The following is a 14,970-nucleotide window of genomic DNA, read 5'->3' as shown; positions in this document are numbered from 1 at the left end:
GGGCACCCTTATGGGTGGGCTCCCTTTACGCATGAGGCCTGTTAGTGCGTGTCTCAATCCCTTGAGACATGCTAATTGGTATGGTAGGAAACATAACAATCTAATTAGCTCCCCCCTCTATTCCTGGCCATCGTATGGACGAGGGCTCCTCTCCCTCTGCTCTGCTGCCCGGAAAGGTATATATATACTTAAATTAGGAATGGAAAATGCTTGGGCTTGCTTTATTCTCTCTTTTAAGTCCTTCTATTCACGATCGCGGAGTCACTGAATGAAGTCCTCCCTCCCTTTCTTTCGGAGGTGCTGACCCATGAAAAATCAATTACACCAGAGCGTTTCCGAGGACGAATCCACTTTGAATTTGATAAATGTATTGCTTGTGAAGTATGTGTTCGCGTATGTCCGATAGATTTACCCGTTGTGGATTGGAGATTTGAAAAGGATATTAAAAGAAAACAATTGCTTAATTATAGTATTGATTTCGGAGTTTGTATATTTTGTGGCAATTGTGTTGAGTACTGTCCAACAAGCTGTTTATCAATGACTGAAGAATATGAACTTTCCCTTTTTGAGATAAACGGTGTCGTACAAAATAAGCATGATCATTTAATGATTTTCCCTCAACTAAGCTAGTTGGGTTTTCAGCCCGAGCACAAATGGATCGAAGATGGTCCAAGTAGAAAACTTCAGTAGTATGATATATTTGGGGTGGTTCTCCAACCATTGGTTTAGCAAGTACAGCTAATTTGGTATTTTGCGTTTCCTACCCATAACTAAAGATAGAAAAACAACTTAGAACAGAAAATAAAAACTACTTAGTGATAAAGCAAACAAGCACACATGAGAATATTCACCCCACGCTATTGCTACCCGACAACGGCGCCAGAAAAAGTCTTGATAACCCACAAGTATAGGGGATAAGTTGTAGCCTTTCTCGATAAATAAGAGCGTCGAACCCAACGAGGAGCTAAAGGTAGAATAAATATTCCCTCAAGTTCTATCGACCACCGATACAACTCTACGCACACTTGACGTTCGCTTTACCTAGAACAAGTATGAAACTAGAAGTACTTTGTAGGTGTGATAGGAAAGGTATGTAAGATAATAAAGAGCATGTAAATAAAAGCTAGGGGCTGTTTAGATAAAGACACAACTAAGTTAGTTTTAGTAGAGAGCTTTTTGTCAAAAGAAAGTTATTTGTCCCTAGGCAATCGATAACTAGACCGGTAATCATTATTGCAAATTTATATGAGGGAGAGGCATAAGCTAACATACTTTCTCTTCTTGGATCATATGCACTTATGATTGACAGTCGTGACCCACCTGGTCGAAGCGTACGTAGCGTTGTCATTTTGGTCGCGAACGTGTACGTACATACTGGTCGTTGTAGAGGCGTGCACGTAGCATGTACACGTACGTACAGCGGCCAGGGTGCAAGAAAGAAAATACGGCCACGTACGTACATACAGGCAGGGTCTCAAACGCCTACTCGCGCATACGTACGGCCAGGGCTCGTGTACATGGCTGGGTCGGAACAGAGAAACAGTGTCGTCGTCGTGTTCATGGGGAGCCAACCGGCTGGGTCGGAACGGAATGCGTCGTCGTGTTCATCGGAAGGGCTTGGACGGAACAGCCGATCGAAACGAGGCCTGGCGTACCGCAAAACGGAGGAAACGGCCTTGTGTTTGACCGGCCACGTTTGAAACGGGATCCCGTTCGTCGGGAGGGGTCTGGCGTACCGCAAAACGAAGGAAACGGACCTCCTACGGTCGAAACGGGGGTCCTGTTGATCGGGAGGGGTGTGGCGTACCGCAAAACGGAGGAAACGGACTTGTGTTGGAGCACTGCGGTCGGAACGGGGGTCCTGTCCATCAGGAGGGGTGTGGCGTACCGCAAAACGGGACTCCACGGGATACTGTTCATCTCCACCGTCGACCCCCTCCAGCCTCCACGGGCTACTGTTCATCCACCGTCGACCTCCTCCAGCCTCCACCTACGACTGTTCATCCACGGGCTCCTGTTCATCCAGCCTCCACCGCGCACTACTCCACCGGCTACTGTTCAACCAGCCCTCTCCACGGGCTCCTGTTCAACCACCCCTCCACGGGCTACTGTTCATCCTGCCCTCCACGGGGTGGTCCTGTTCATCCTGCCCTCCACGGGGTCCTGTTCATCCAGCCCCAACCGGCTCGAATGATCGGGGTCCTGTTCATCCAGAGGCAACGCCACGGGGTCCTGTTCATCCACCCCCACTGGGAACTGTTCATCTAAACCCCCCCAGCAACGCTCACTGTTCATCCAGAGGCACCATCGATCGGCTTCAGTTAGTAGCAGTAGCGAAGGAATCGCTCGATCGGGTTCAGTTAACAGCCATCGATCGATCGCTCGGGTTCAGTAACGCGTAGCCTGCAGTGCAATCGCTCGGGTTCAGTTAGAGCCCAACGCCTCGCACCCAGGTGTGTGCGTGTACGAGAGAAACGCGCATCGCTCGGTCCCGACCACCCACCCTAACCGGGAACACCCCGATATTTTCCTCGCCCTTGCTTCTACCACGGTTTTTTCCGTCATGGACGGCCCAAAGAATGTCATGCAGCCGCGTCTCCGGCCCGCCCAGGACGAAAAGCCCATTTTCTGTCATGATTTTTTGTCATAGAAGTAGGACCCCACCACATCTATGATGATACCGTGTTTTGTCACAATTATCGTCATAGAAGTGTCATAAGTATGACAGAAAAAAATTCGATCGGCCCAAAATGTCACGGGTGTGTCTTTTTTTTGTAGTGAGAGGTCGTCAACGTCGCTGGGAATGCTGCCATCGCCGGACAACGGCGGGTTGGAGATGGTGAGCACCCGACTAGGGTACTCGTCGGGCACGAGCGCGGTGGATCAACAAGGAGGTTATAGAGGTGCTCCTGGAGCTGTCTTGAGGAAGGAGGGAGGAGAGCTAGCTCTCTCCCTCTCCTGGTTTTCGTGTGTGAAGGTGGTAGGGAGAGGATACATAGTGTCGACTCCCCTGCCTGGGGGGCTCCCAGGGGTTTTATAGCCTGCCCCCCAGGGTTACAATGGTAAAAGCATATGGGCATGGGGCCCTGGTGTCATCATCTTGAGCCGGACAGCAGGGCCCGCCGGGTGCAGGCCCTGCGGGCTGCCCACCACTGTGGCATGCCGATGCCCACGTCAGGGTGCGGCGAGCGCTGTGCAGCTACAGTGCCGCGTTGGGTCATCGCCGTCGACCCTGGGCCGTGGTTTCAGGATGCACTGTAGTCATGCTTACCTCGGTCAGTGGCGGCATCCTGTAGCTGCACACGCCCCGCCGCGAGGGGGGGTCTGGTTGTCTGGCCGAGGGGAGCCGGAGCCGGCCCAATGCTTGCCGGTTGCGTCCGGCCGGGTCGAGCCTCCCCGCCGTTTTCCAGCCGCTCTGGAGCCGGAAGGCCGGCTGGAGGGCGTGTCGGCCCGAGAGGTGGTTGCCGCCCCGTAGACCTAAAAATCGTTAAGTCTCAGTGCGCCTACCCGGAGGGCCATTCCCTAACAGCGTCATTTGTCGTGATCTTTGAAACGAATACTCCTAAATTAGTTTAATGATTTCGGGTCCCACGCCCGTATCGCTGCTCCTCTCCTGCGCCGCTGGATCTCCTCCTTCCTCCCACTCAGGTGCGCCGCCGGCCCTCTTCCTCCCTCCCTCTCTGCTGCGCCGCCGGCCCTTTCCCTAGCTTCAGCTCGTGCGCGCCGCGGGCACCTCCCTCGCTCCATCTCCTGCACAGCCGGCCCTCTCCCTCGCTCCACATCGGCCCTCTTCCTCCCTCCCTTTCTTGCTGCGCCGCCGGCCCTCTTCCTCCCTCCCTTTCTTGCTGCCTCTCCTGCGCCACCAGCCCTCTCTTCCATGGATCTGCGTGGACGGCTTATTCATCGCATCCTCTCTTGATCTGCAGGATACAAGGGGAAGAAGGCAGGGGTCTAGGTGCTACTCCGGCGCGGCGGCAGAGCCAAGCACACCCATCTCTCTTCAAGGTACAAATCCCTCTTCCTCTCCCCTTGTATGCTGCTGTCCAGTACATTTTTTTTTGCTCAAATTGCTGTTGTCTAGATACGGATGTATCTAACACTAAAACGTAACTAGATACATCCGTGTCTAGACAAATCTAAGACAAGAATTTTGGGACGGAGGGAGTACATCTTTTTGTTCAATTGCTCTTGTCCAGTACATCCTTGCAATATGTGGTGATGTGTAATAATTTTGATAGCATGCATCAATTGTAGATGGTCAAGAAGAAGATACACGCAGCTAGCACCGGCAACCCAGGCAACACCCAAATGAGCTCCTCCTTGAATCTGATCCTCTCGTCTCTCAAACCTCAATCTCTCTAATTACTCTGAATCACTGCAAGCTGCACATATAATTTCTTTGAATCATCCCAATTTCCTTCCCCTCGATTTCACTTAGGTCACCGTCTATTCATCTCATTACCAAATATGCTAGCATAAACAATTTACTGAATTGTTGTTTACAGTTTAAAAAATGTAGTATAGGTAGCTATGTGCAAGGACAGTCAAAATTGTAGTGCCTGGCAGATTATCATATAGTAAATTCTGGTATAGCTTCTTTTGTTTGTATGATTGTATCTGCTCACTTCATCTTGTAAAAATAAGAAGAGAGAGAAGGTATACTGATTAATGCCAATGATCCAGAATTTGATCTTTTTTTTTTGTTCTTTAGCTTGGCCCGCCCAGCAATTTGTTTGTAGCTCCGCCACTGCTGAGACCCCTAGTGTTCCCAGCCACGCCTCGCCCACTCGCGCTGTGTGTGCCTCGGAGATGGCCGGCGCGTCATTTTTTGATAGGATGGTTTCCCAGCTTCGGTCGACATCCAAGTGAGGAAAACCTCCACATCCCTCAATCCTACCTTTTAGTTCTATTTCCGTACATCTTGGCCTGTACGTTTTTCAGCAGAACATATAGATTCCACTTCAGGTGATTTGACCCTTTTTATTTTGGAAAATAGCATGCTTGCATAGAACGAGTACAGCGAAAGTGGCGTCATTCATCTCATTAATCCCATTTTGGAAGTGATACATAGTCTCTTTAGCATGCCAAGTATTCCAGTACAACTGGTGATAGATGGTATGCTGAAGAGTGCAAAACTAATAGTAAAATGTTAGTGCTCATGCATTTACACTATTTAGATTGTTGAAGAAGTTGAACATGTCATCTTAATCTTAGATGGTGGTTCGTGACTATTTCAATTAGGCAAGATGAATTCTATAGTCACTTGTAGGCATTCTCTTAGTGTATAATTAATTTATTATTGACAAGACAGCTTTGGATTAATCCTGTTACTGAGATATAGAAAAGATGTAACATATGTGGATAGAATATCTTCGGATATGTAGGGTATGTAGTGCGATGTGTGCAACAAACTCACTACATCCTTTGTATATCTATCTAATTCTGTTTTTGTCTTCAGCATGAACGAACTAAACCTTCCCTTGAGACTTTATTCACCAGTGCGTGCAAGCAGTTTTTGTTTATGAATATCATTGCTCTAAAGACGGTTATAAACCCTGTAGCTTGTTGCTTGCACTAACTCCGGAAGTCATTGTTTGCACACTGTCTGGCAGGCATTGTTCGCTCTCCCAGCTTTACAAATAGTAGAATTTAACTCATTTCTCGTTATTTGGCTGTATCACTATTTTATTATGTTTGAATCATCTTGTTGTTGAAGGTACTACACTGGATATCCCAAGGATCTAGGGCCATCAAGAATCATACCGTTCACATCAGAGCGTCAGTTTGTGCAGCTATTACATGAAGGACGGCCTGTAGTTGTGGCCTTTACCATTAAGTATGTTAGTCTCATGTTTTTTGTTCAGAAACACAAGAATAGTTAAGTTGTCCTATGTCAATAGCTTTGCGCATGCTTACAACAGTAATGAAATTGCTTTTGTAGGTGCACTTATACACAGCATCTTGACAAAGTACTGGAGGAAGCTGCTGCTACATTTTATCCTCATATAAAGTTTGTTCGGGTAAGCCACTACTCTTATTACGCCGGCAAAAAATATGCCATAAGTATTTTCGGGTCACTTATAAGATGATGAGTTATTTTGAAAACTTCAATGCACTCTGCTTTTTCTGTTCAAATTATCATGGCTCGCTATTATGGAACATTGTAAAGGTTGGTTTGCTGTCTTAACTGCATGTTAAAATTCAAAACCTTGAAGTTAGTCCTATCTGATTTAATCTGTAGACACCTAATATAATACTACCTTTGGCGATCATCGCAAGATTAATCTAATTCAGCATGCATTATAAAGTTCACCAATTTCAGTCTTCTGTTGAGCTTCAGACACAAGTGTGGAAGCTCTTTGTTTTGCGAATGCATCTTTGATGATCTTTTCTAGCCTTTTCTTTCACCTGCAAGAGAAGCAGCTCTATGGGAAGCTTAGATGTGTGAATAGTTGTACTTGTCTTTTCTAAAAAATAGTTGTACTTTTATTATTTTGTCAATTGTAGATATTATGATGTACAAAGATACGATCAATTAGTCACAGGAGAGTTTAATTGGCTGCCTGTCAAATCAGACTTTCACTTTTGATTTCCTTCTCATTTGGATGCTTTTAACTTGGGTAATATCATGAGACACTATGCTTCAAATTTGTGGCTTCTTGCTTCCCATCTATACAAATTGCAACTGCTGCCATCCTGTTTGCCTTTAGTCTCGAACTGATAGGAATTATTATTTTGTTCTATGTTGTCAGGTGGAATGCCCAAAGTATCCTGGGTTTTGCCTCACGAGGCAAAAGACCGAGTATCCATTTCTTGAAGTATTTTACAACCCAGAACAGGTTATGATTGTTTACTTTACCTTACATCGGTTAACGCATGTTGCCACTTCTTTACTTTGAATTATGTGCCACTTACATTTTTGTCAACAATCTTGATTCTTGATCTTATATTTCTTTTCTTAATCTTTTTGTGGCTAAAGAATTATAAGTTTCTTAATCCTTATGTGTGCTAGTGGCTGGAGAATCGTTAAAGGGTCCAACTTCTTTCTGCATGTTAACCTTTAGCATTTTGGAAGTCATATGTCCTACTTTGAGGGAAATTTCGAGAACAGTTTCTGAATGTGCTTTATATATTGTCAATTTTATCCTGGTAACAGCATGCTCTGCATTTTTTCAGGCTGCTAACCCAGGTAAGATTGTGGATCCGAGCATCACGAAATACTCCGCAAAAGTCCTACCTGTAAGCAATGCCCTGCCTGAAGCGTCCTTTCAAAATACTCATGCATGAGCAATTCATGCATTAGTCACTTGCTTGTCAAGTCTAATGCTGTATAGAGGTTGGGTTCATATATAGTTTCCAGGTTGAGCTGATGTGATGCTATTTCCTTGTGTGCATGCAGTTCAACTATGACCAGAGCGTGTATGGATTTCGAGAGTATTTTAAGAAGTATGGGTTCAAGTATTCCGAAGCAAACTAACTAGGTTTGTCATGGTGAAGCCCTGCAGAGTCAGCCAGTCCAACTGGCATGATGAGGCCTAGTATTTGAATTTACTTTCAGCCTGTACTAACAAACAGTGATACTGCATTCTTAAGAATCAGCACCCCCTGCATACTGGGCTGGCTCTGCCTTGGCAAATGGTTGGAAAAATGGCAAAGCTGTTAGCTAGGTTTCCAGTATTCTCAATCAAGATTGTAGTAGAATTTCTGGATGTTGCATGTTGTTCTTTGTCGAATCTCTGAACTGCATTTTCAGACTCGCTATTAATAAAATTCTGCGGCTCACCATCTCATGCGCAGAAATTCTCCTTACTCAAACGGACGGACTTAGTTGACACTCAAACGGATGTATCTAGATCAAGAGTAGCAAACTATGTGCTTCTTAGTTGACACTCAAACGCATGGACGGTTTGATGTGCTGCATCGTGCGGCAATTGTCCATAATCTGTCGTGTGTGTAGCAGCACCCTCTTTCTGTTTCTTCAACGACCACATCGTCTTCAGTTGCCTCCTCTTTCTGGGAAAGCATCTCCTTTAACCTTGCCAGCTCCACATCTTTAGCTTCTAACTCCTCTTGCAGAATGGAAACCTAAGGAAGAGTTCGCGGTAAAGGTTAAGTAGCTCCATGTTAGCATAATATATATCCATTAACAAGGAGCAGAGCAATTTCTGTTCTAAATGACCTAGAAATATGTGTTCCACCAGCTTTAACAAATTTTATAATAAACAGGTATATTGGTTATTTGTCACTCTTATCACTTGGATGTAATCTTGGGCAGCTCGGAGAACACCGGCAAGTAATTAGGGGCGAGCGGTTTGAGCCGCGAGACGTGTAAGATGGGGTGAATCCTCCTATCCGCAATGGATATGGATAGATGAGGAAGTGCATTTAGGAAATTTTGCTTAATCCTGTAGAAATGGGACTCGAAATACCATTGGACGGTTTATTAATAATTTTGATCCCCAAACAATTCACTTTTATTTAAGAAATAATTCACATTTTCTATTTAACAAAAATTTGGCTCAATCTTGTAGAAATAGGGAATCGAAAGATCATCTCCTGCCTCGTTGCCCGTGACTTCGCAGGGCAGTGCCGGTGAGGTTGAGATCCTCTGACTTGATCACCTGAATTTGTGGTTTGTGACATGTGGGTCGCACAACAAGCTGCCCCATATGTTACTCGCCCTAAAATCATATACCATACGTCGGAGAATATAATATTTTCCACATTGGCCGTGTTCTGAAGGACGCGGGTATCTGCACCGAGCATCTACATTGACGCCACATCATGCCTACATCAAGGAGGCGTGAGACCTCACATCAACTCTGGCAATGGCAGCTCCCACTAGGCATAAAATCCTAAAACCCTTGTTGTCCAATGCAATTAAGCTCTAATCTTAGGATTAAATCATCTTCGACAACTCCACTTTCAAGGAAAACTGCCCGTGTTGGATGAATTGGTCGTAAAAAAAATTGATCATTAAAACTTTAGTCTGCTAGGGAATCACAGCGTCAATGAAAATGTGGGATATGAGAGGAAATTCAGCGCTCGTGTAACGTGATCATGGAATTTCTTGCCTTCTGCCCATAGAACACACGGGCATTGTTCTAGTCAAAGTATAACGCAACAATCACACGTATGTAGTAACACTTTTATGTTGGAAGAAACGCATGCATGTTTAGCCTTTGGATTTGTATCCATGCCGGTCGAGCCAACACGACACACACGGGCTAACTGTGACCTGTGAGTTCTTTATGCCACTCAAAGAAAGGCCCCAGGGAAAGCCAGGTTTAGAACAAAAGAATGATGTTTGTACTCTTACTAAGCAATTTACTCCCGAATATACATACAATCAGACATCCATCAGGTCAACACACATATAATCATCACTGCTTCATCAACAAGCATAATAATAATCTAGCAACACCATGATATTACACAGATGATATGAAAGGAATTACTCGTGGCACACGTTTGAAACCCATCACAGCAGGACATGACAAGTAGAGAATCCAATGCAAGACCACTACCGACCGCGACATGAGCACGCCGTTGCACCTCACTCACTTCTTGAGCACACTGTAACACAAGAAAATCACATGGAGCAAAGTCATTAGAGACGTCTAACATGGCGGCGTGATTTAAACAAGATGGATGTGGTAACCATCAAGCAAGCGAGTAAAGAAATACGAGGTAATACTATATCTTTCATTCAGCGGCTGGTCCAAATTCAGGCTACTTAATGGGAAGTGAAGGAGAACGTCCACTGGAGTGGTTGCTTTGGCAAAGGAAATTACTTACTTGTAAAGGTAGGCAGCGATACCAAGTATGATACAGAGCAGGATAATGTCGACGCAGAAGTTGCGACTGGATCTCATCTGACAACAATCCAAAGAGGAGAAACATGCATGCATGAGCTCACAAATCTACCAAAGCATCAGTCAAGGAAAGTACAGAGAGAAGAGCGAACTTTTACCTGAAGAATGGTCTGCTTTAGCCTCACGTTGGTATTCTTCAGATCTGCATTGGCTCTATCCACCTGCATGTATCATCTTATCAGACATTAAGCATTGCCGAGACGCCTGTCAGAAGAAATATCAAAAATGACGGTGGCCAGCAAACTGACCTTGTCATCCATTTCATCCATCAAGGGAACTTGCCTATCCAATTCCTGATGATCACAACAATTAGTATGGTACACATAATCAGCGTATAACTAGAAAAGAAGCACCGGACGCAACCTCATTCATATCCGACGCCATGTTCTTCAGAGTTGCCAGCCCTTCACCGATAACATCCAAACCTTCATCCTGCAGAATATCATTGCCAATAGCAGGTCTGGTTAGTATCCAGTGGAGGCACAAAACGAAAAGAAGAAAAACATTAGATTGGTGAATCAAAACTTGACCTGCTTCATTCTACGCATCTCATATTCCTGACGAAATTTATTTGATTCTTCAGTCCCCTTAAAGTACTCATCATCAAAGTTTCCATCTGTGTGTGTCGTGGTAAGAGAAAACTAAAAGGTTCAGCTCGTGACCCTCAAGAGGATAAGAGTAAATTTAAGAAGGGCATCTAACAGGCCATGCCAGAGATGATGAGGAAACAGACACAATGTACATTGCTCAACCAACTTTATGCATGGCGGAATGCATGTTCAATTCAAATTTATAATGCCAACATATTTTGTCCATCTAATGCTAATACAGAAAGCAGAGTTGTGTGCTAAAACAATGAAGGAACATGTGCACATGGAAATTGAAATTGGCCTAATTTGGCACAGAACAATGTTAACCTTAAGATGAGGATACGCTCACAGCAACTAGATGAACATTTATATGAAACAACAAGATTAATTTTAGAATCCCTCAAAAAGGAGAACTATTTTTTACACCAGCATGATAAATTATGAATTAAGCTAATGCACACAAAATGAAGCTGCTTAGTGTAGATCTGAACATGCAATGCACAAGGGGAAAAGGGAACTTGGCCAGATCATTCCGAAGCCAATGCATAAGCATAACGATGACTTAGGTGATACCATAAATAATGATCACTAACCAGAAGTAGAGTCGAACTTGACGCCTCCACCAGGACGGGATCCTGAGGCTCCCCAACCTCCATTTTTCTTTGTCGCACTAGAACTACCATCCGGTATTGATTGAATTCTATCAGGTAAGGCGGCAACCAGATCACTACGGGTCGCAAGTTCCTCCTTTGTGAGCCCTTTGACCTGTTACAACAAATGCAGAAAATAGTCAGATTTTTTCTCTAAGGAAAACACAAAAACTTTGCGTCTCAATGCAGAACAACATCGGAACTAATATTGCCAAATTCTAAATGGATTGTTTAACAAAAAATAATTAAATCAAATGGGCAAAGTACATGCTATCCAAACTATACAGAACAAAAAATTGAATAATATGGAGGCAGGTGCTAGAAGAAATTGAAAGTAGAAAAAACAAGTGTAAAAGTAAAACCACGACCACGTAGTTTGCTCAGTGCTCAACTGCTCATGCATATCCTCTCATATACTAGCGCAGAGATATGCATGACCAAGGAAAGCACTACCAAACTCAGTATGCGGCTAATATGCATATCAAGTAAATACTCAATGGTACTTAAATGCTAAGTTGAAAAGAAAAGGATGGGACAAGGTAAGGAGTAATCAAGCTCCAACACAAAAGCAGCAAAAGATTGAATTGCTTGATATCAACAATAGCACGAAAGGTTTACGAGTCGTTCCGAGGTTGAGACTCATAGACTAATCGTGAATAATCGACACTAGTCGACGCTGAAGCTGTGACTCATAGACTAGTCGACACTGAAGTGTAGCCGGCCCTGGAGTTGTGATTCATAGACTAGTCGACACTGAAGTGTAGCCGGCCCTGGAGTTGCGACTCATAGACTAGTCTTAACTAGTCCTTGGACTCATAATCCATGATAGCACGTTTGTCAAGTTCAAATAAACAGCTATGCATTTGAAAGAAAAGGCAAGCAGCAGAAGATAACGGTGAGACTCCATATGGTTTATACTGGTTTTATGCAAAAGAAGTGGGCATTGATGTAAATAATCCTATACACCATCTATGCCAACAACCAAATGGAAGTACATTGCAACATATAAGACGCTCAATTTCTCCTACATATGCTTGTGTTAGAATTCGAGCTGTATAATCAGCACATAAGCATCGTCCTACAAAATCCTACGAAATCACAAACATACTTTCCCAGCAAACTCTGCAGAAAAAATACCAGTCTCACGGATCCTAAACTCCACCAAGTGACCCAGCAAATCACCTCACGTACACAGAGATTAGTTCAATTTGTTCTCCCGTTGACATTTAACAAGCGCGCATCCTAAATTTAGGCAGTGTCCTCCTTGGAGGTAAGCTGGCCTCTGTTGCTGCTAGTAAACAACATGGATAGCGAGTCCTAGCGGCCACTGAAGAAGCAGATCTAGCGGGTCAGCGCAGAGATGATCGGACGAACCTTCTTGAGCGCGAGGCGCTGCAGCTTGGGCAGGTCCTCCTCGAGGAGCTTGGCCTTGGCGCGGCGGATCTCGGCGTTGAGCGCGACGACCGTGGCCCGGTTCTTCTCCTGCCTCGCCGCCTCCGCTTTCTGCAGCAACAGCAACAGGATCAGATTCAGATCGCCGCGAGGGGCAGCGCGCGCCCGGCGGAGGGAGAGCGGGGGCCGCGGGGTACCTCGACGCACTGCGAGATCTCCGCGTCGACGGAGCCGTAGAGGCGGGCGAAGGGGTCCTCGCCGGCGACGTTGGCGCCGTTGAGCTTCTCGGCGTCGTACTTGTCGTACTTCTGGCAGATGGCGTCCACCCGCGTCAGGATGTCGATCACCGTCATCGCCGCGGCCCGATCTCCGCCCGCTCCGACGTGATCGAGGGTTGAGGAAGCAACCGCTAGGTAGCTGCCGGCCGGTGGTGAGGAAGACAGAAGGGGGAGGAGGTCAGAACTGGACGGGGAAAGGGAGGAGACGGAGCCTTCCGTGGTCGGTCAGAGACTGGGTGGGTCGCACAGCCTGGCCGTGGCGGGCTGGCGGCTATGCCGGGCGGGCCTAGGCTAGGCTGGCTCAGTTTGGGTTGGGCACGGCCCGTTTGGGCCGAGTGGGTAGCATAGGTCGGTTTTTTTTTAGTTGCTAATTTTTTTTTGAATTTTTTGTTTGTCACTGTGACGAACGTTAGCCGCCATGGCTTGACTTCATGTCTTTCCCCGATTTTAAAAACTTTATTTACTTCGTGTCCTTCTAAGTCAGAGTGTTCTCACTGTCAAATGAAAGTCAGAGTCTTCTCTCTACATAAAAAACTGGAACTTCTGTTATTTCCTCCTTCTTCTTTTTGCGGGGGTTATTTCCTTAGAGTAAATTTAACGTCATGTCATCTACCTACCAAGAAAACTATATTTCATTTCATGTGTCATCTCCAAAGAGTAAGGAGCATGTTTTGAGTTAAGAGTTTTGATTGTTGGGCACGACACGGGAGGGAGCAAGCGGGCATGAAGGGGCGCCCACTCACTCACGTAACAGAAAAACAAAGGATGTGTTGCGATATGACAGTTGAATTCAGTTGCCAACAACATGGGCACATTTTTGCGGCAAAAGAATGTTTGAGTGCCTTGAACTTGGCAACATGGGCAATGCCCGCATGAAGGATGATCAACGTGTTGGTGGTGTATTGGAGGACGGAGCACAACATGTGCAGGTCGAGCGGGTGCTTGAGACCACCGGACGCGCCAACCACAAGGGATGAGGCATTGGAGGATTCAACGTTAAGGATGAAGAGGTATGGGAAGCGGGTGCCCACTCTAAGACGAGGGCAAAGTTTAAGGTCGGCAACCCACCCAAGCCAACGTGGTTGGGAGACCTTGGTGTCGAGCTCGGGACCAAGGGCCGCACTGGATACAGAGTCAAAAGCCTTTTGGAAATCCAATTTGAGCACCTTGTTGATGGCCGCACAACACAAGCTCATAGGTGAAGAAAAATTCTTTTGAGATTGAACGCGCTTACGAGAACCCAGTTTGTTGTAGGTAATCCAAAGCGAGGAGCGAGGGATTGCATTATGGTCGTCATTGACTTGAATCAGTTTGGTGACGTTGTTCCGCAGGGAAATGGGTATATATGAAGATCTTCGCCAAAGCAATGAAGAAACGGTTAATGCTGGAGAGGTCCCCAGTGAGCATTGTTTTTTTTTTTGGCATTTGCAGCATGCTCCTTCGTTGCTTTGCTGACTTTGCCTCCGTGTGGGTTGTTAGTGTGACGAACCTTCGCCCGTCACTTGACTTCCTATCTGTTTTCAAATAAGAAAAACTTGACTTCATGCCTTCCCGATAAAAAGAACTTCACTTGGCATCCTTCCATGTCAAAATATTGACTCTATATACACTTGTGTTTTGGAGATTTCTCACTATGAAAAACTTGACTTGTCGTTGTCCCCTCTAAAATAAACGTGACTTTATGTCGTCCACCGGCCAAGATAACTAGATTCCATGTCAAGTGTCATCTCCAAGAAAACAATGAGCATCCATGTTCAGAGAACAGAAAAACCAGACCATATATTTAGATGCCTAACCACCACGTTCTGAACATCTTGCTTATGGTAGCACAACACAAGTTCAGAGGTAAAGATAAAGTTTCCCGAGATCAACGTGCTTTCGTGAACCCAGTTTTGCTATGGGTGATCCAATAAAGGAGCAAAGCCATGAGGGGTTTGCATCTTGATTGTCATCGACCTTGACAACATTTTGGTGAAGCGATTCTCCGCGGAGAAATTTGCTTGAAGTTCTTCGGCTTAGTGGCGAGTCTATGTGTTAGCTGTAGGGTTAGCTAACCTCACAATTTTTGAGGAAAATAGCCTAAAAACAATGTACGTTTACTTTTCTTTTAGAAATGGAGGAGGATTCCTGGCCTCTGCATCTGAATGAGGCATGCAGCCATTTTATTAATTATTCACACAAGACC

The 14,970-nt window shown here is 45.4% G+C and overlaps 2 protein-coding genes across 5 annotated transcripts; one reads left to right on the top strand and one right to left on the bottom strand.

Moving 5' to 3' along the window:
* The first annotated feature begins 3,521 nt into the window (after positions 1 to 3,521).
* LOC109777220 (uncharacterized) lies at positions 3,522 to 7,809 on the top strand. 4 transcript variants are annotated; one of them, XM_020335858.3, is made up of 9 exons: positions 3,522 to 3,648; positions 3,927 to 4,005; positions 4,255 to 4,297; positions 4,712 to 4,865; positions 5,717 to 5,836; positions 5,942 to 6,020; positions 6,753 to 6,839; positions 7,177 to 7,239; positions 7,400 to 7,809. In XM_020335858.3, the coding sequence occupies exons 3-9, from the start codon at positions 4,255 to 4,257 to the stop codon at positions 7,475 to 7,477; spliced, it is 624 nt and encodes a 207-aa protein (XP_020191447.1). In that variant the 5' UTR covers positions 3,522 to 3,648; positions 3,927 to 4,005; the 3' UTR covers positions 7,478 to 7,809. The 4 variants fall into 4 exon arrangements, with proteins under 4 accessions (XP_020191447.1, XP_020191449.1, XP_045085198.1 ...); XM_020335860.3 differs by lacking the exon at positions 4,255 to 4,297; XM_045229263.2 differs by lacking the exon at positions 3,522 to 3,648 and having other exon boundaries at positions 3,655 to 4,005.
* Positions 7,810 to 9,286: 1,477 nt separating this feature from the next.
* LOC109777218 (syntaxin-71) lies at positions 9,287 to 13,038 on the bottom strand. The gene is made up of 9 exons (XM_020335856.4): positions 12,705 to 13,038; positions 12,490 to 12,618; positions 11,059 to 11,230; positions 10,406 to 10,491; positions 10,239 to 10,307; positions 10,124 to 10,168; positions 9,974 to 10,036; positions 9,799 to 9,875; positions 9,287 to 9,576 (listed from the first exon to the last, which is right to left on the bottom strand). The coding sequence occupies exons 1-9, from the start codon at positions 12,858 to 12,860 to the stop codon at positions 9,561 to 9,563; spliced, it is 813 nt and encodes a 270-aa protein (XP_020191445.1). The 5' UTR covers positions 12,861 to 13,038; the 3' UTR covers positions 9,287 to 9,560.
* Between the last annotated feature and the right edge of the window lie 1,932 nt (positions 13,039 to 14,970).

Source organism: Aegilops tauschii, chromosome 1, assembly GCF_002575655.3.
Source record: "Aegilops tauschii subsp. strangulata cultivar AL8/78 chromosome 1, Aet v6.0, whole genome shotgun sequence".
Lineage (NCBI taxonomy): Eukaryota > Viridiplantae > Streptophyta > Magnoliopsida > Poales > Poaceae > Aegilops > Aegilops tauschii.
Note: the sequence above shows the minus strand (reverse complement) of the source record. Positions and strands in the feature narration are given on the sequence as shown.